The 19,418-nt window shown below is 63.6% G+C and overlaps 2 protein-coding genes across 3 annotated transcripts; one reads left to right on the forward strand and one right to left on the reverse strand.

Moving 5' to 3' along the window:
- Window positions 1-37: 37 nt before the first annotated feature.
- Window positions 38-12,173, reverse strand: LOC125622066 (solute carrier family 12 member 3-like). Its single transcript, XM_048819634.2, has 26 exons — window positions 11,867-12,173; window positions 11,530-11,661; window positions 11,250-11,325; window positions 10,940-11,035; window positions 10,026-10,165; window positions 8,441-8,551; window positions 8,187-8,298; window positions 7,973-8,103; window positions 7,801-7,885; window positions 7,465-7,625; window positions 7,078-7,185; window positions 6,540-6,663; window positions 6,327-6,428; window positions 5,284-5,439; window positions 5,078-5,177; window positions 4,753-4,864; window positions 4,530-4,658; window positions 3,404-3,510; window positions 3,130-3,212; window positions 2,830-2,901; window positions 2,496-2,600; window positions 1,988-2,099; window positions 1,612-1,698; window positions 1,090-1,225; window positions 867-934; window positions 38-500 (listed from the first exon to the last, which is right to left on the reverse strand). The coding sequence occupies exons 1-26, from the start codon at window positions 12,155-12,157 to the stop codon at window positions 359-361; spliced, it is 3,078 nt and encodes a 1,025-aa protein (XP_048675591.1). The 5' UTR covers window positions 12,158-12,173; the 3' UTR covers window positions 38-358.
- KLHL33 (kelch like family member 33) lies at window positions 1,936-19,332 on the forward strand. Of its 2 annotated transcripts, none has more exons than XM_048819620.2 (5): window positions 1,936-2,092; window positions 15,547-16,101; window positions 16,474-17,395; window positions 17,940-18,110; window positions 18,403-19,332. In XM_048819620.2, the coding sequence occupies exons 2-5, from the start codon at window positions 15,561-15,563 to the stop codon at window positions 19,046-19,048; spliced, it is 2,280 nt and encodes a 759-aa protein (XP_048675577.1). In that variant the 5' UTR covers window positions 1,936-2,092; window positions 15,547-15,560; the 3' UTR covers window positions 19,049-19,332. The 2 variants fall into 2 exon arrangements, with proteins under 2 accessions (XP_048675577.1, XP_074975003.1); XM_075118902.1 differs by lacking the exon at window positions 1,936-2,092 and adding an exon at window positions 14,211-14,354.
- The last annotated feature ends 86 nt before the right edge of the window (window positions 19,333-19,418 follow it).

Below are 19,418 nucleotides of genomic sequence, written 5' to 3' on the forward strand. Positions count from 1 at the left end.
TGCGGGGGATGGGTGTCAATTGACGGGGTGTCAGGTGTTGTGTAAATAACAATATTTAATATTTACAGTGCGGCGCGGTGGGGGTCGCCCCCGGGCGGGGGCAGAGCACAGCAGGCTCCACCCCAGGTTGCGTATGGGACCCAGGCGTCTGAGTCCCTGTGGCAATGTCGGAGGGGACAGTTGAGCATGCAGAGATGGCAGCACCAGCCCCCCGCCTGGCCCGGAGCAGGGCCACACTCCCAACTGGCACCGCGGGGCATAGTCCGTCTAGCAGGGCAGGGCCGGGGCTGCTGCTCCACTGCTGGGGAGAGAACCCAGGTTTCCCAGCTACTCCCTTGGGCTCAGCCCACGACGCCCCCTACTGGCAGTAGAAGGTCAGGGCATCTTGCTGGTTTCCCCGGATGAAGGCAAGGGGCGGGCGCAGATCCCGGGACAGGGTCTCCAGCCAGGCCATGTAGAGGGCACTGGGACAGGCCCCCTTGCGCACCACAGGCAGGCTCCTGCAAGGAGGCATGGGGGTCAGTGACGGGGGGGCACGGGGACAACCCTGAGGGCTCCCATTCCCCCACCCCCAAGGCAGGACCATAGGGCAATCCCCCAGAGCAATGATCACATCCCATCCCATCCCCTCCCCTCCCCCCAGCCAGGGAACCCAGGGCACAGCCCTTCCCCTATGGTCTGTTCCTTCTGCTGCCCTGGCGCATGCAGGCCGGCTCCCCCACTAGCCGTCTGGTCTACCCACTAACCCCCATGACCCGCTGCCTGCAGGGGGCCTCTCCCCCATCCCCGGTTCTGCACTGAGACAGGGCCAGGATCACACAGACCAACTGGGCGCTGTCCCACATGGGGATGGAGCCAACACTCACATGACGATCAGGGCGGCGTTCCGGGAATTCTCCTGCAGGATTTCGTGGAGCCGGACCTGCTGCTCCGACTGTGGGGGGAGAGTGAGAGGGGGTGGCGGTGTGCCCAGCCTCCCCTGAGCCAGGCCAGAACCTGGGAGTCCTGGCTCCCAACCCATCCCCACTCCAACAACTGGACCACATTTCCCTCCCAGAGCTAAGCTAGAACCCAGGCATCCGGTCTCACCTTTTTTCTGTAGACCCGCAGATCCTCGTCCGACACCTTCCAGGGCATCTCCCTCCGCAGGGCCTCCATTGCCTCGGGGCTGCGCTGCCCTTCATTGAGCCGGAATGGGGCCACCAGGTCCTCAAACTCCTTCAGGCTGGGGGCAAAGCACAGGGCTTGGGACAGCTGGACCCACCTGGAGGGCTGGGCAGAGGCTGCCTTCTCTGGGGTAGGGAGTGGGGACTGGGAGCCAGGACTCTTGGGTTCTCCTCCTGGCTCTGGGAGGGGACTGGGGTCTAGTGCGTTAGAGCAGGGGGGGTGGGAGCCAGGATTCCTGGGTTCTATTCTCCTCGCCCAGAGAGCTGTAGGGATCCTTCACTGGGGGTGGTGCCAGGGAGGTGGAGTGCATTTCTCTTAAGCCCTGGGAGCAAGCCTGGTGCCTTTCCCCGGCCCCCCAGGCAGTGGGGAGCCCAGGGAATGGGGGCAGGCCTGAGGTGCCCCCCGGAGAAGTGGGGGGTGGGGAATCGCGGTGGGGGGACTCACCTGCTCTCCTCCGGCTGCCAGGCCACGTGGGGCAGCACCAGCACCTCACTGAAACCCAGGCGGAACTTGCTGAGCAGCAGCTGGATCCTGTGAGGCAGAGGGGGAGCGATGGGCCTGTGGGCGGGGGGAGGGGAATGCAGGGGCTCCCAGGAGAGGGAGGAGCGGGGGAAATGCGGGTGGCCAATGTCGGAGGTGGGAATTCAGGGGGCCTGTGGGAGGGGGGCCACGGGGGGGGAGGGAATGCGAGGGGTGGGAATTCAGGGGGCCTGCGGGAGGGGGGCCACGGGGGGGGAGGGAATGCGAGGGGTGGGAATTCAGGGGACCCGGGGGAGAGGAGAATGCGGGGGGCCCGCGGGGCCGAGGCAGGTTCCCTTACTCCTGGCGCTGCTGCTCGGCGCTGCCCAGGTGGCCGCTGACGAAGACCCGGACCCGGCAGCGGCTCCAGCGTTTGCGGCGGCTCAGCAGATAGGGGACCAGCAGGGTGAGCCCTGGGGGGAGACAGCGTCAGGGGGAGCCGGCCAGGGGTGAAGGGCGGGGGGACTGGCAGGTTGGAGGCAGGCTCTTGGGGCCTGGGGGCTGCCAGGAGGTGAGAGGGCTGAAGAAATGATGGGGGGCTTTCAAGGGATGGGCGGGGGCTGTTAGAGGCTAGGGGTCTGGGGGGGGTGGAAAGATGGCAGGGGAGGGGGGCTGTAGGAGAGAGGGCTGACAGAAGAAGGGACTTGACAAGGGGATGGGGCTGGCAGGGGTGGGGGTCCGATGGAGGGAGGGGGTTGGGGGGCTGGCAGAGGTGGTGGGGGTAGGGGGGCTGCCAGGGGAGGGGGCTGGGGGGTTTGGGGGAGGGAGGAGGTTGGGGGGCTGGTAGGGGAGCTGCGGGGGGCACGCACCCCCATCGTCAAAGAGCCAGTAGACATCCACACATCTCTTCTTCTGCTGGGCCTGGAAGTGGGTCTCAGTGAGCTCGTCCGCACCCAGCACCTTCACGCTGCTGCCTGTAGGCACATGGGACAGGTGGGGCAGGGCGACCCACAGGCTCGGGTCAGGATGGTGCCCCAGGGCCTCGCCTGGCCTGGCGTGGGCCCAGTGCCCCTGGCTGCTACCCACAGCCCCCTCCCTCACTGCCCTGCCCCCAGCTGCTTCAGTTCCTGCCCCCCTACACAGCCCCCTCTGCCCCTCATCCCTGTCCCCCTCCATTGCCTCCCCACCTACTGCCCCCCTCACCTGCATTGCCCAACTCCTGTCTCTGCTTCTCCCCCTGCAGCGCTGCCTCGGGGTCCTCAAATGTGGGGTTCACTGGGGAGAAGGAGGTTAGACAGCTGAGGAGAGCCACAGGGTCCCCAGCCCCCCCGGCAGCATAGCCGGCCCTCCCCTGCCCCCGGCCGCACAGCCCCCCCCAGGGGAACAGGGCAGGCAGAGTGTGCTGGTGGAGGTTACTGCTGCCCCCTACTGGCAGGGCCCTGCCCAGGCATATCCATGGGTCTGTGTCCATCTGCCCTCCCCCAGCCCACCCCCGATACTCACCATAGGCCCGCACCGTCTGTGACACATCCAGCCCATCCTTCATCCTCAGCACACACACCCCGGCCTGGCCATCGAACGCATCACTGTGGGCACAGAGTGGGGTCAGGAGGTGTTGCTGGGGGTCCCAGGCCCCTCAAGGGCCTTCAGCCCTGCTACTACCTGGGAGGAGCCAGAAAGGGGGTGTTGCCCCCACAGGGAGTCCCACTCTGAGGCAGCCACCCCAGCCCCCCACTCCACTGCTACCCCCCAGCCCAGCCCAGCCCAGCCCCCTTACTGGATGGTGGCCACATAGTTCTCCAGGTTGTGGGGCGAGTCCGTCTGCCAATTCTGCTTGTAGCCCAGCACGACCGTGTTGGGTTTGAGACGCCCCAGCCCAGACACCTGGGGAAAATCACAGGTGAGCCTGGGGCAGTGCTGGGGGGATGACACACAGTGCAGCAGGGCAGGCTGCACTCGCTACGAGGCAGTGTGGTGCATGCACACCACAGCGCTCATCTGCTCCAGCAGGGGGCAGCGCACAGAGCAGGGCCTGTCCCCTCCAGCAGGGGGCACTGGGAGACGCGCACGCGCGCACACACACACACACAGCAGGGTTCAGCCCCTCCAGCAGGGGGCACAGGGACACACACACACACACAGCAGGGCTCAGCCCCTCCAGCAGGGGGCACTGGGAGACACACACACACACACACACACACACACACACACACACAGCAGGGCTCAGCCCCTCCAGCAGGGGGCACAGGGACACACACACACACACACACACACAGCAGGGCTCAGCCCCTCCAGCAGGGGGCACTGGGAGACACGCACACACAGAGCAGGGCCTGTCCCCTCCAGCAGGGGGCACTGGGAGACGCGCACGCGCACACACACACACAGCAGGGTTCAGCCCCTCCAGCAGGGGGCACAGGGACACACACACACACAGCAGGGCTCAGCCCCTCCAGCAGGGGGCACAGGGACACACACACACACACACACAGCAGGGCTCAGCCCCTCCAGCAGGGGGCACAGGGACACACACACACACACACACAGCAGGGCTCAGCCCCTCCAGCAGGGGGCACTGGGAGACACGCACACACAGAGCAGGGCCTGTCCCCTCCAGCAGGGGGCACTGGGAGACGCGCGCACACACACACACACACACAGCAGGGTTCAGCCCCTCCAGCAGGGGGCACAGGGACACACACACACACACACACACACACACACAGCAGGGCTCAGCCCCTCCAGCAGGGGGCACTGGGAGACACGCACACACACACACACAGCAGGGCTCAGCTCCTCCAGCAGGGGGCACTGGGAGACACACACACACACACACACACACAGCAGGGCTCAGCCCCTCCAGCAGGGGGCACTGGGAGACGCACGCACACACACACACACACCTGCATGAGGCTGTGGGCTCCTCTGCGCAGGTCCGGGGCGGTGATGAGGGTGTAGAAGGATCGCACCTTGCGCCTGTTCAGCCACTCGACGTGCTCCTCTGAGTCGCTGTCCCCCGGGGTGTCCTGTGGCTGGGAGAGGCAAGGGGAGGGTTAGGGGGCAGGATCCTGGGCCTGCAACTCCCCTCCTTGAGGCTCCCCCTCACCCCAGCATCCCCATACTCACCCCAGCCACGTTCCCACAGATCATGAGGCTGACCCCCTTGGTGAAGGCACTGACAAAATCCACCAGAGCTGGCCGGAAGCTGGGGGGACCCGTGAGCACCAGGCACTGAGGGCTGGAAGAGAGGGAGAGTTGGGACACTCCAGAGAGGGACACTCTCCCCACAGAGAGACTGCTGCCCGAAATGCCCAAGAATTATTCTCAGAATTTGTTATAGAGCCTAGCACCACCTGTTCTAACCATTAGACCCCAATCTGCTCCCAGAGCCAGGCATGGAACCGAGGAGTCCTGGCTCCCAGCCCCCCAGCTTTCAGCCATCCAGGCCTACCGGAAGTTCTTGACATGCTCCTCCACTTGAGTGAGGCTGACGGAGTAGGACAAGGCCATGCTGTAGGTTCCGGCCTGCACGGAGGAGCCCCAGTTGACGTCTGTGGGGAGGAGCAAGAGGATGCAGAGACGCAGAGGAAAGCTTGTTCGGTCTGGCTGACACCCAGGTCTTCCTGTCCCCTTCCACCGCCCCAGTGCCTCTCTTACCTGGCTTCTTGTAGCTGACGTAGGCCAAGCTGACCAGGATAATGCCCACTACGATGAGGGCTGCCCACCAGGTCAGCAGGAACATGATGACCACGGAGACCACGGCCCCAAAAAGGGCGCTCCACTTGCTGAAGTAGCGGAAAGAGGGTCGCCAGCCTGGGGGGAGGGAGAGCGAAAGGCTGTGCCCAGCCCCACATGTCAGACCCCCCAACCCAGCCTAGCTCCCCACATGGTCAGGGCAACAGTAACCACCCTGCCCAGCTCAGCATGTCCAGCTCAAACCACTTGGCCCTACACTGCCTAGCTCCTGCAACTCAACTCAACTCAACCCTCCACCGCCTGGCTCCTCCAACCCAACTCAACCCTACGCTGCCCAACTCCTTCAACCCTACACTGCCCAGCTCCTCCAACTCGACCCTATGCCACCCAGCTCCTTCAGCCTAACTCAACCCTACCCTGCCCAGCTCCTCCAACCCAACCCAACGCTGCCCAACTCCTCCAACCCAACCTGCTCGGCCCTATGCAGCCCTCCAACTCTCTGCTCAACCCAACACCCTTCCAACTCAGTCCAACTGTATTCTACCCATCTCTAACTCAACTCTCCTTCCTGCGCAACTCCTCCAACTCAACCCAGCTCAATCCTTCCAACTCCTACACACCTCTACACTACTCAGCCCAACCCTTCAAACCGAACTCTGCCCTTCTCACACCAACCCTTAGAACCAATCTCAGCTCTCCCCTACCCAGCTCCAACACAACCCACTCTGCCCTACGTCAATAAGCATATCCCTTTCAACTCAACACCAATCAACACATAACCCATCCAATCCAACCTCACTCTACCGACCCTCCCAATTCAACACAAACAACCTATCTGATCCAACTCAACCTGCTCCCTCCTACTCTGCTCAAGAATTCCCATGCCAGACAGCCAGCCTGAGCTTGGGTTGATCCCTGGTGCCAGACGTGACAAACCTCAGCTGAACACCTCACCCAAGCCCTCTGTGCCCCTGCCCCTACAGCTGCTGGGGCTCCTGCTGTACCTGGGGAGCTGGTGACTGTGGCATGGAAGCAGCTGAAGTTGATGAGGGCGTAGGAGCAAAGGAAGAAGTTGGAGATGATGGGGGCGATGGTGTTGAGCTCAGCTGTGGGTGCAATGGAGAGATGGGTCAATATGGGGGTGCATTCCCATCCCACAGCAGGGAGGAGATGGTCCCCTTCCACTTGGCCCAGGGGGGGAGAGTGACCCCACTCACCAATGAGTATGAAGGCGATGGCCAGGACAAAGGTGAGCATGTAGCCCCGGAGCGGCTCGTTGTTCTTGCCGTAACCCTTGGCGAAAAAGCCGATGACGGGGTACAGCTTATCTTGGCACAGGCACTGAGGGGGACAGGCACAGGAAAGGCGGGGCGTTCAGTGGGAGCAGAGCTACGGGTCACAGAACGGGCACAGGGCCAGGGTGGGAAGTGGGAGGCTGGGTTGGGATGAATTTGGGCTGCGATGATCCGAATAAGAGGTGAGGACTAAAGAGTTGTTTGGAGGGATAGTGGGGGCGCTCTTGGGGTTTGGGTGTGTCACTGAAGGTGGTGGGGTTTTCAGAAGTATGGGTATCTCTGGCAGTGATTTTGGAGCATTGCAGAGCACGTCATTGAGGGTGGTGTTGGGTGGGCCACTGTTGCGGGTGTGGTACGGATGGAAGGGGTATGTTTGGGTGTCAGTTGGGGTGCTGCAGTTACTGAGGCTGTAGCTGGGGTGTTCTGTTGTCGGGCCCCCTCCCCTGACACCCAGACTCACCTGGAAGACCTTGGGGGCTGAGACCAGGCAGGCCAGGGCAGAGGAGAGGGTGGCAGCGAAGATCCCAGCCGTGATGAGGGGACTGAAGCCGGACACCATGCTCATGGTCTGGGAGGGAGACAGACGCCAGGATGGGGGGAATCAGAAAGAGACATCCCCGGCTTGCCTCTCCCATCACCCATAGCTCCCATCCCATGCTCCAAATGCTCCCCATCCCCATCGGTGTTGGCTCCTCCCCCTCAATGCTCCTCCCCCAGTCCCACCCCCTCAGTGCTGGCTCTTCCTCCAGTCCCACCCACTCAATACTGGCTCCTCTCCCAGTCCCTCCCTGTCAGTGCTGGCTCCTCCCTCAGTCCCACCCCCTCAGTGCTGGCTCCTCCCCGCTACCTGATAGTTGTTGGCCAGGCCGTACTCGCAGGTGCCGGCCTGGGCGCACTCGGTGAAGTTCCAGCCGTAGCCACACCCGAGGCCCAGGCAGCCATCCGTGGCGTTGGGGGAGCCCAGCGTGTCGTTCAGACTCCCGGACGCATCACGCACCATGCACGACCCTGTGGGGATGAGGCAAATGAATGACCACCTCCCCAGGACCTAGTGTCCCCCTCAGCAACTCTCGGCAACCAAGTACCGCCACAGTGACCTCCCACAGGATGTAGACCCCTGTCCACTCCCCCTGCAGCATGGCACCCCCTAGAGAGCCCTGCCCCAAATTCCCTGCCCTGTTACCTATGGTAGCTGAGATGGCCAGGTAGGAGAGCGTGGTCCAGAAGATGGCCAGCAGGGTGCCCTTGGGGATAGCTACAGCGGGGTCCTACAAATGAGGATAATGGGATGGTTATTGTGGTAACTCTGCGGGGGCCCTGGTGGAGCTGTTGGGCCTGGGGGGCCAGAAGCTCACCTTGAGGTCGCCTGAGATGTTGGCACCAGCCAGGATACCAGTGGCTGAGGGGAAGAAGATGGAGAACATGCCAAAGAAGTTGCCTGATTCGCCCCGCCACTCCGGCCCGATGTTCTCCAGGAAGATGTCCCCTGTGGGAAGGGAGAGGGCAAGGTTAAGAGGGGCTGTGCTGCCCAAGAGGGCCTCCAGTGGTGGGTAGTTCCGTCAGCCATACCTCGGTAACTGAAGTAGCCTTTGGACATCTTCTCCTCCGTGGCTGGAATCAGGGTTCCCACGAAGTAGTTGATGAAGGAGACCATGATGACGAAGAAAAAGACAACCTGGGCCTGCAAGAGGGCAGGGAGAAGGGCTGAGAACCCAGGGGTCCTGGCTCTCAGCCCCTCCCCCGCTCTAACCCACTAGACCCCACTCCCCTCAGAGCTGGGGATGGAACCCAGGAGTCCTGGCTCCCAGCCCCTCCCCCAGTACCTTGGCTTCCCACTCCATGCCAGCCAGCGCGATGCCCAACAACACTGTCACCGTGATGACGCCCACGATCCGGATGTCGTTCACGGGGTCTGTCATCACTGCATCGAACTCCTGGGGGGCAGGTATATGGAGACGAGTTTGTGGGGGCCAGGAGGGGAAAGGGCAGGGAGTCAGAGAAACGAGTGGAGGGGCCCAAGTATGGGAAGTGGGACAGCTGGGCCCAGCGTGGGGTGCGGGAGAGCAGACAGAGACCAACAGCAGATTGTGGACCCCGGGGGTTGGGTAGGGCAGGGCTGGGGGCTCAATGGGGCCCACGTACCAGCAGCTCGTAGTGCATGCTGTAGATAAGGTCACCCTTCTCGCAGAAGACAGGTGGGTTTGGGGGTGGCAGGGTGAGGGGCAGTAGAGCTGGGAAAGGGACTTGTGCAGGTGTGTGGCAGGCCGGTATGGAGGGGTGGGGTAGGGATGGGGCTAAAGCTAGGATTAAGGTTAGAGTTGGGATTGAGGTCAAGGGTTAGGTTAGTAGTTCTAGGGTTAGGGCAGGGGTTAGATCGAGGGTTAGGATTTAGGATTTGGTGTAGACTTAGCTCTAGGGTTAGATCTAGGTGTATGGGTGGGTTAGGATTAGAGTTTAGGGTTAGGGGTTAGGGTTAGCATTCAGGGTGAGGGTTTAGGGTTAGGGGTTAGAGTTAATGTTCAGGTTTAGGGGTTAGGGTTAGTGTTCGGGGTTAGGGTTGGGGTTAGGGTTAGGGTTTAGGGTTAGCGTTCAGGGTTAGGGCCAGGGTTAGACTTAGGGTTGCGGGTTAGAGTTAGGGGTTAAGGGTTTGGGGTTAGGGGTTAGGGTTAGCATTCGGTTTAGGGTTAAGGGGTTAGGGCAGGGGTGGACAAACTACGGCCCAGGGGCCAAATCTTCCCCTTCAGATGTTTTAATCTGGCCCTTGAGCTCCTGTCGGGGAGTGGGGTCGGGGGCTTGCCCCGCTCCACGCATGCTATGGCTCCCAGAAGCAACAGCATGTCCCTCCTCCGTCTCCTAAGCATAGGGGCAGCAAGGGGGCTCTGCACACTGCCCCCACCCCAAGCACCGCCCCCACAGCTCCCATTGGCCAGCAACCACAACCAATGGGAGCTGCAGGGGTGGCATCTACAGATGGGGCAGCGCGCAGAGTTGCCTGGCTGCACCTCCACTTAGGAGCCAGAAGGGGGACATGCTGCTGATTCTGGGAACTGCTTGAGGTAAGCACCGCCCGGAGCCTGCACCCCGAGCCACCTCCCCCCACCCCAACCCCCTGCCCCAGCCCTGATCCCCCTCCTACCCTCCAAATCCCTTGGTCCCACCCTCCTGCACCCCAGAGCCCACACCACCAAGCCCTCACCCCACCACCCACAACCTTGCCCCAGCCCAGAGCCCCCTCCCACACACTGAACTCCTCATTTCTGGCCCCACCCCAGAGCCTGCACCCCAACCCCCAATTTCATGAGCATTCATGGCCCACCAGACAATTTCCACACCCAGACGTGGCCCTCGGGCCAAAATGTTTGCCCACCACTGGGTAAGGGTTATTGTTCAAGGCCAGGCCCCACCTACCAGCAGTAGGTCACGCACAGTCTCGGCGAAGCCCACCACATGCATAGCCACAGCCACAGCATTGGCGAAGGAGAAGAGCAGCCCGATGGATCCGCCCAGCTCGGGACCCAGGCTGCGCGAGATCAAGAAGTAGGTGCCCCCTGTGCCCAGACAGACAGAGGAACAGCCCGGGGTCAGCAGGGGAGTCGGGACTCTAGGGGCTTGGGAACAGGCAGGACTGTTGGGAGAGCCTGGGGAGAGTGTGTGCGTATCTGTACGTGTGTGTGTGTATGTGTGTGTGTCCCTGCTGCCCCCTGACGTTGGGAATGAGCCCTTGTGTGTGTGTGTGTGTGTGTGTGTGTTCCCACACCTCCTTCTGGAGGGGACGAGCCCTGCGCTGAGTGGGTGTGTGCGCGCAACCAGTGTATAATTTTAAGGATGTAACTGTGTGTGTGTGAAGTTTTGCATGTATAACTGTCCATATGTGTAGCTAAGTGTGTGTGTGATTTTGTGCGTGTAGTTGCCTATCTGTGATTTTGCGACTCCGGGATGTAGAATTTCCTGTGTGTAACGCTGAGCTGTGTGGAGCATTGTGTACATACCAGCAGGTGTGTCCGCTGCTGTGTGTCTGATTCCCTGACTCTAGCAGCATATGGCCGTGGTTCAGTCTAACTGTGTGGGCCTGGGGCTAGTTTTGTGTCCACACACCTGTGTGTTTCTGCACTTGGGTCTCGTTCTGTAGCACTGTGTGTGTGGGGGGGTTGTCTGTATCTTCCCCCTGGCCAGGTTGAGATAACAGCCCGCCTACTTCTGCCAAAGGGGAGCGCTTCTCTGGCTTCCACGGCCAAGCCCTGCTTGTGTGGCAGCCCCGGTTTGAACCCGCCTCCCTAGCCCCACAGCGCCCCCGGGACGTGGGGCCTGGCCCCGGCTCTCACCTGCCTTCACCTTGCCGTTGGTGGAGATGGCGGAGATGGACAGGCCGGTGATCGTGGTGACCACAGCCGACATGAGGATGATGAGCCATGTCAGCCCTGGGGGGGAGGGGAAGATGGTGAATGGGGGTCTGCGGGCTGGACCCACCCCCTGCCCCCCACTTTACCCTCCCCCATGCTGGGCACCCTCCTGCTCTCATCGGGGAACACCAAGAACCCACCACAAGCTCCCAGCCGGCTTCTTGCTCCTACCCACAAGCAGCTGGTGGTGTTGGAAGGGCCTAGCTGTGGGGCACCCCCGTCCCCCCATTACCTATCCCAGCCTGGGCCGTGATCCAAGGCAGCCGGAGATATAGGATCACGCCCCAGATGTTGAGCATGCACCGGATCTGGGGAGAGAAAAGGGAGGCAGGTGAGATGTGGAACCCAGGAGTCCTGGCTCCCAGCCTGCCCCCCCCCCCCCCACGGACCCACTGGACCCTGCTTCCCTCCCCGAGCTGGGGAGAGAACACAGGAGTCCTAGTTCCCAGCCTGTCCCCCTGCTGACCCACTAGACTTTACCCCCCTCCCAGAGCCGAGGGGTCGCAGTTTACCATCACGCCAGTCACCCAGCCGAACCGGACTGGTTCCGCTTCAGGGCTTGCTGCATCTGGATCCTCCTCATCCCCCTCCTTAGCCCTGGATTCGCCGGGGTCAGGAGCGCCAGGGAACCCGGGCCCATCCTCCTGCGTGGATGGGGAAACAGCGTTAGAGCGCCCCCTTCTGAGCCCCCTGCAGCACAGCGCCCCTGGCCGAGCTCCCTGCAGCACAGCAGCCGCTGCTGAGTCCCCCGTGCCCTGCAGCCCCTGCTGAGCCCCCCACTCCCTGCAGCATGGCATCCCCCAGTGGGCTTCCCTCTCCCCACTCCACACAGTGCCCCTTAGTTCTCACCACATTGCGCAGCACCTCCAGCGAGGGGCGACTCTTGCGGGCCCGCCCAGGTGGGGCTGACTGGGCGTAGAACTCATAGCAGGGGCTGACGTCCATCATGGTTGCGTAGTCCGGGGGGGCCGAGAGGGACCCACCCTCATTCGCCTGGCCAGAGCCCTCCATGGACGGGTCTGAGGGGCATGGCGGGGAGCTTGCCCCCTCCTTGCCTTTGTCCGGGGCAGGGCCCGTCTGGAGCTTCCGCACCTTGAACCGACCCAAGGCCAGAACCGTCTTGTAGGCTGGGGAGTCCATGGGGGTGCCGGGTCCACCTGGGGGTAATGGGGGAATCCAGTACTCTGGGCAGGAAAGGGTCAAACTCACCCCACCCCACCCACTGAGCAGGCCCCGTCCCCACCAGCAGGGGGCAGCAGGGTCACACACACACTCTCTCTCTCTCTGAGTTGTTCTTTCCATTTTAAAGATTGTGAAACTGGGGACAGAACACAGGAGTCCTGGCTCTCAGCTCCTTCCCCCCCCCCCACTCTAACCACTAGACCCCACTCCCCTACCAGAGCAAGGAGAGAACCCAGGAGCCCTGGCTCCCAATCCCCCACCACCGCCTCGCTCTAACCACTAGACCCCACTTCCCTCCCAGAGCTGGGGGCTGGGGGGTAGAGAGCCAGGACTCCTGGGTGCCCTGTCCTCAGGGTGGTGGAAGACGCAGATGGACAGACAAACCACCCCCCACCCCGCTGTCCCCCAGTACCTGCTGCCTGTCTGCTGGCCCTGAGTTCAATCCTGTGCCCCTCTCCCTGGCCCCTCCTTGCCTTATAAAGGGCCCAGGCTGAGAGGCTGGGCCAGGCCTTCCAGAACTGGCCCAGGCAGCCCCCGGCCGGCCCCACCACCCTGCCCCTAACACCCCCCCCCCTTCTCCAAACACGGAGACTTTCCATCAGCCCTGGCCACCCTGTTTGCTCTGCTTATCAGCCCCGCGTTCTTTCCACTGGGGCCCACTCTGCCCGGGCATGGGGCAGGGGCACGGCAGAGGGGCCAGGGGACAACACCCCCCCTGCATGTATGGTGCATGGTGGGGGGCAGCGAGGGCTGGTCTGGAGGCCCAAGGGAATTGCCACGAGGAGGGAGCTGTGTGGGGGACAGGAGCCATGAGGGAATGGGCAGGGGGTGGTGTGGGGGTCAGCACAAATACACCCGCCAAGCAGGGCTTGTGTGTGCATGCGTCCCCTGATGGAGGGGATGGGCCCTGCTTGGGGTGTGTGTTTGTCCCTGCCTCATACTGCTGAGGGGGATTCTCCTCGGTACATGCTACTCTGAGGGCAGGCCGAGCAGAGTGCCAGGCCTTCATAGCCTCCACGGGGACCCTTGACAATGAGGAAGGTTTGTGTCCCCCCGCAAATATCCTTACCCCCTCTCCAAAATGGCTCTAGGTGCTCGGCTGGACACTAGCCCCAGGGGATCGCACGAGGGTGGGGAACCCCCACAGAGATAGCAGGTGGGGCAGAAAATTAGGAGCACCCCACCCACAAATCCCATCCCCATATCTCCCCACCCAGCCAGCTCATCCCCTCATCCCCCAGCCATCCTGTACCCCCCACCCTATATACCCCATCCCCCACCCATCCTGTACCCACATCCCCCACCCAGCCATCCCATCCCCCACCAATCCTGTACCCCCTATCCCATACTCCACCCAGCCCTCTAGTCTCTCGATCCTCAGCCATCATGTCTCCCCATCCCGCCATCCCCCCACCCATCCTGTACCCCCTTACCCACTCCATTTCACCTTACACACACCCCCACAACTGTCCTTCCACATCCACCCCCCCATCCACTTCCACCTGTCTGTCATTCTGAACTCCCCCTCCCCACCCCCTTTTGTTCTATTCCGGCTCTTTACACTCCGATGGAAAAACTAATTTGAACAAACTTTTCCGACCCCAGCTGGGAAAAGTGCCTTTAATCCCCTGGCAGGGGTGGGGTGGGGTCAGACTCTCTAATGAGGATCTAACCACTAGGCCCCACTCCCCTCCCAGAGCCCAGGATAGAACCCAGGAGTCCTGGTGTCCAGCCCCCCCTCTAACCACTAGACCCCACTCCCCATCTACCCCCTGAAGTCCCCTGTACTTTGGACTCCTAGACACCAGCTCCTGGGAACTTCTATCCTTCCCCACTGGTGAATCCCCTCAGGGGGGTGGGGGCAGTAGAGGGGCTAGGACATCTCTCCCTGCCCCCAGGAATCCAACCCACACCCCACAGCCAGGGGCCTCCAGGCTTAGGGCTCCTGGCCAGAAGCTTCCAGGCCACAGGGCTGCAGGCCAAGGGGAGGGCAGTACGGGGCCAGGACATGCAGGGGGCTGGCGGGGAGCCCGGCCTGCCCAGACCTGGCTATAATTAACCCCTGGGATTGGGGCCAACGCTCCCCCGCAGCTGCCCCATCTCCAGGCCTCGGGAAGGGTCATCCCACAGCCCACCCCACAGCAGGCCCCAGCAGGTAGGGGGCAGGGCTGGGGTGGGGTGTGGGGTGCGGGAAGCTGTGGGACAGGAACTCTGGTCCTGGATGGGGGAGAAGGAGGGGCAAGGGTCTGTGTCAAGCCCATACACCCCACAGCAAATGCAGACACAGATACAGTAACTACACACACACAATAAGTACACACACACTGCAACCCCCCCACAGCAACCACACACACGCACACTACAGACAGGAACTACATACACACCGCAACCCCTGCAGCAACTACACAAACACACTCGACACAGACAGGAACTACACACACACACCACAACCCCCAACAGTAACCACACACAAGCACACACACACACACACAACACAGATAACAACCATACACCAACCACAAACACCCCCTACAGTAACTACATACACACACACCACAACCCCCACACAGCAACTACACACACAACACAGGCAGCAACTACACACACACTGCAACCCCCCCCAGCAACTACACACACACCCTGCAACTCCCCCACAGCAACTACACACACACACACAGCCTGCAAGACACACACACCCTGGCAACTACACACACAGACAGGAACTACACACACACAACACAACCACCCCTCTCACTCCCCAGAGCAACTACTCACAGCAAACACACACCCACAGAGTGAACACAGGCACATGCAAATACCATACCCACACACACCAACACACACTGCACACACCAGAAAGTTAATGACACCACACGGCCATACATCAGACACCCCCACACTTCACAATGACACATGGAGACACCACAGATACTCCCACCCAGCACTCAGGAGCACAGAGACGCCCCCAACATAGTGCACAAGACACACGTCATAAAATCCCTCAAATACGCAACTCAACACCCACAGCTCACAACTCCCCAACCCTGTTACACAAACACCACATTGCAATCATGCACACATGCCACAAACACCCCCCCCCCAGTTACACACACACACACAAACACTTGAGTAGCTGTTGAATGGCATAAAGAAAATGGGGCATGGGGCTTGTCCCCTCTAAGGGCCACCAACTCCCATCTGGCCCCAGGGTGGGGACTGGTTGGCTCAGGGGGGTGGGAAATGGTGCATAGGACCTGCCCCTCTAAGGGGCGCTGGCTCTCATCTGGCCCCAGGGCGGGGGGCTGACTGGCTCAGGGGCCAGGGCCTTTCACATCCTTTCCCGGCAGGCACCCCCAGGGCGATGTGGCCAGGCAAGGGGTCGGAGCCGGCTGAGGAGCCAGGTGAGGAGGGCGATGTGCCTGAGCTGCGCTGGGAGCTGCGGAGCGAGTGCCACGCCCGGCAGTTCTTCGAGGCAGCGTTGGAGCTGCGCAGGCAGGGCCAGCTGACGGACATGACAGTGACAGCTGGCGCCCGGAGGTACCAGGCCCATGGCGTGGTGCTGGCTGCCATCAGCTCCTTCTTCTGCCAGCGGCTGGCGCGCAGGGCCACCGGGGAAGTGGACGTGAGCCCACTGGCCACACCGTGTGGCTGGGAGGCCATGCTGGATTTCGCCTATACCGGGGCCTTTGCGGCCATGCCGGGCACGGCCGGGGAGGTGGTGGCTGCAGCTCAGGCCCTGGGTGTGCCTCGGGTGGTGGAGATCTGCCGGAGGATGGGGGACGGGCTGGAGGCCAGGAGCCTAGACGAGGAGCAGTGGGAGACGCTGCGGAGCATGGAGGAGCTGTACCGAGCCGGGGTGGGCTGCGACCTGGTGCTGACCACTGAAGGAGAGACCTTCCGAGGTGAATGGGGGCTGCAGGTCAGGAGTGAGGAGCACCGGCAGAGCTGGGGAGGGGGCAGGGCTGGGCTATCAGGGGGATGCAGGTTGGTAGTGAGGGGCACTGGCAGAGCTGGGGGAGCGCAGGGTTGGGATGGGCAGCACTGGGGGCAGGGCTTGGGTGCAGGGGGCTGTGGGTCGGGAGTGAGGGGCACTGCCAGTGATGCAGGGGAGCCCAGGGCTGGGTGAGCAGGGGTCTGCAGGTCGGCAGTGAGGGGCACTGGCAGCCCTGGGCAAGGAGAAGCCCAGGGCTGGGGTGGCCGGCACTGGGGGCAGGGCTGGACAGCTTGGGGCTGCCTTTGTGATCTCCGTGCCTGACCTCCCCCTCTCCCCACAGCTCACCAGGCTGCCCTGAGCTGCGGCTGTGAGTACTTCCGGGCCATGTTCTGCAGTGGGATGCGGGAGGCGCGTCAGGGGGCCGACCCCCTGCCCACACTCATGGCCCCGGCCGACCTGCGCCTGCTGCTGCCCTTCGCCTACTCAGGGACAGTGGTGGGCAGCTGGGCCGAGCTCCTGGGTGCGGCTGAGACCGCCCTGCAGTACCAGGCCTCGGGGCTGCTGGTGCTGTGCCTGGAGGCCCTACAACAGAAGCTGAGCCCGGCCCGCAGCCTGGATCTGCTGGCTTTCGCCCGAGCCTACGACCTGCGCCCGCTGGGCACTGCTGCCCAGGCCTACGCCCTGGCCAATTTTGACGGGGTGGCGCGGTGCCCTGGCTTCCCGGCTCTGCCGCTGGCCGAGCTGCTGGCCCTGCTGGGCTCGGACGAGCTCTACGTGGCCAGCGAGGTGGACGCCTTTGAAGCTGCCCTGCTCTGGCTGGACGCCGACCGCACCCGCCGCCTGCCCCACGCTGAGGCCGTCCTGGCCCGAGTTCGCTTCTATCTGATGGGCACGCGGGAGCTGCGCCGGGTGCGGGCTGCGGACCTGCTGGCGCCGCCGGGCCGGCTCTACCAGCTGCTGGTGGCAGCAGTGGCGGACGAGGGGCCCTGCCGTGTGCGCACCCCGGCCGGGGCCCTGGTGATCTGCGGGGGTGACGGGCTGGCGCCCAGCCTAGCCACCCGCCGCCCAGCCCGGGAGCTGTTGTTCGCCCACCGGTTCCACAGTGGTGTGGGGCTGGTCAAGCAGGTGGAGTGGAGGCGGCTAGGCCAGTTCCCAGACGGGCCACGGTTCCGCCACGCTGCCGCTGTGCTGGACAACGCGCTCTACGTGCTGGGCGGGAAGCACTACTACGGGGTGCGGGACACGCTGGCCACGGCGTTCCGGTGAGTGGGGCAGGTGCTGGCCTCTAGGGGGTACCAGCTCCCATCCTGCCCTGACGGGGGAGGCTGGCCAAGGGGGGTGGGGAATGGGGCACATGGCCTTTTCCGTCCAGGGGGTGCTGGCTCCCTCCAGCCCCAGGGTGGGGGTCTGACTGGCTGGAGTCAGGGGAAGGGATCTGTGGTGGGCGGGGAGATGGCCAGCCCAAGGGGGCAGGGAATGGGACCTGGGGCTGGCTGGGGTAGGGGTGGGGCAGGGAGTGTGATTTGGGGTGTGTGGTGCTGGCCGGCCCAGGAGGGCAGGGAATGGGACCTGGGGTGGGCAGGGAGCTGGCTGGCAGGGTGGGGGAAGGGATCTGGGGTTGGTGGGGGGCTGGCCAGCCCAGGGGGCAGGGAATGGGACCTGGAACAGGCGGGGGGCTGGCTGGTGGGGTGGAGGGAAGGGATCCAGAGTGGGTGGGGGGGCTGGCTGGCCCAGGGGGGCAGGGAATGGGACCTGGGGCAAGCAATGGGGTCCATATGGGGAGTGCCCACCCCCATCCCATTGCAGGTACGATCCCGCGCAGGACTCCTGGCAGAGCCTGGCTGACATGCCCAGCGCCCGCAGCTCCTTCCCAGCCGTGGGAGTGGCCGGGCGGATTTACGCCCTGGGGGGCAGCTCTGAGGACACCTACTGCACGGATGGGGTGCAGTGCTACGACCCCCCTGCCGACACCTGGAGGTAGTGCCTGCTCCTGCTCTGGGAGCCCTGGGTCCCCTTTTCCCTCCAGGGCCCCCACCCCCGCACGCCTGAGCCAAAGTACCCTAACCTGGACATCTGGGGTCCCATTGGCACCAGGGTGGTAGGGGCCAGGAGGGTGCTATGGAGGGGCTGTGGGGGTGCCACTGGGGGCTGCCATGGGCAGTGGTAGGGGCCATGAGGGGCTGTTTGTTTCTGCTTTTTCCTCTATTTCATTGGCTGATTTTTCTCTTTTCCTTTCTTTTCTGTGCCCCCTCCCCGGCTTCCCCCCCAGGCCGTGCTCCCCCCTGCCCGCCCCGCTTTGCGGCCACGCCGCCTGCACCTTGGACGGCAGCATCTACGTCTCGGGAGGCTGTGACGACTCCAATGAGGGCCGGGCCTGGCTGCTGCGGCTGGGCCCGGGGGGCCCCCCAGCCCAGCTGGCCCCCATGATGGAGGAACGGGCTGGCCACATCATGGAGGCGCTGGGGGGGCGACTCTACGTGGCTGGGGGCTTGCGCTGGCACGATGGGGGCTATACCGACCAGCTGGCCTGCGAGGTCTACAGCCCCAGTACGGACGCCTGGGTCCGGCTGAACCCGCTGCCCCAGGCCCACGTGGGGGGCGCCTCGGCCGTCCTGCAGGGGGAGCTGTATGTGCTGGGGGGCTACAGCCAGGAGACCTACCGGGACAACCACCTGGTGCACGCCTACCAGCCGGGACGGGGGCGCTGGGTTACGCTGGGCACCCTGCCCCAGGCCTGCGCTGACCTGCGGGCCTGCGTCCTGCTGCTGCCGCCTGCCCTGCGGGGGGACCCGGCCCGCCTGGTGCCCCGCCACGGGACCGGCCAGCCCCTGGCACCTCCGCACGGGGTGGGGACCCGGCCCCCCACCGAACAGGGGACCCCTCTGAGTCCCCCATGGGACAGGGTCCCCCTCTAACCTCCCCCGATATCCTCATGGGACGGGGCCCCCTCTGACCCCCCACAGAACAGGGGACCCCTCTGACCCCCCTATGCAACAGGTCAGCCCCCAACACCCCTCAGCGGTATAGGGGAGCCCGATTTCTCCACATGGGGTGGGGGAGCCTCTCTGACAAGGACCCGACACCTCTCCCTGGGACCCTCCCTCGGACACCCCCCGGGGCCCCCTGAGGAGGGAGGGGGCCAGGCGGTGGGCGCTGGCTCCTGGGGCGCGAGTCGGGTCAATAAAGAGGGTTCAGCTCCGCCCCCGTCTGGTCATTCCCCCCTCGCGGGGCCGCCACGGACCCCACGCGGCGCTTTGGGGGGCCGGGAGCAGGATACCCGCCGCG

The sequence above is a fragment of the Caretta caretta genome, chromosome 13, assembly GCF_965140235.1.
Source record: "Caretta caretta isolate rCarCar2 chromosome 13, rCarCar1.hap1, whole genome shotgun sequence".
NCBI classification, from domain to species: Eukaryota; Metazoa; Chordata; order Testudines; family Cheloniidae; genus Caretta; species Caretta caretta.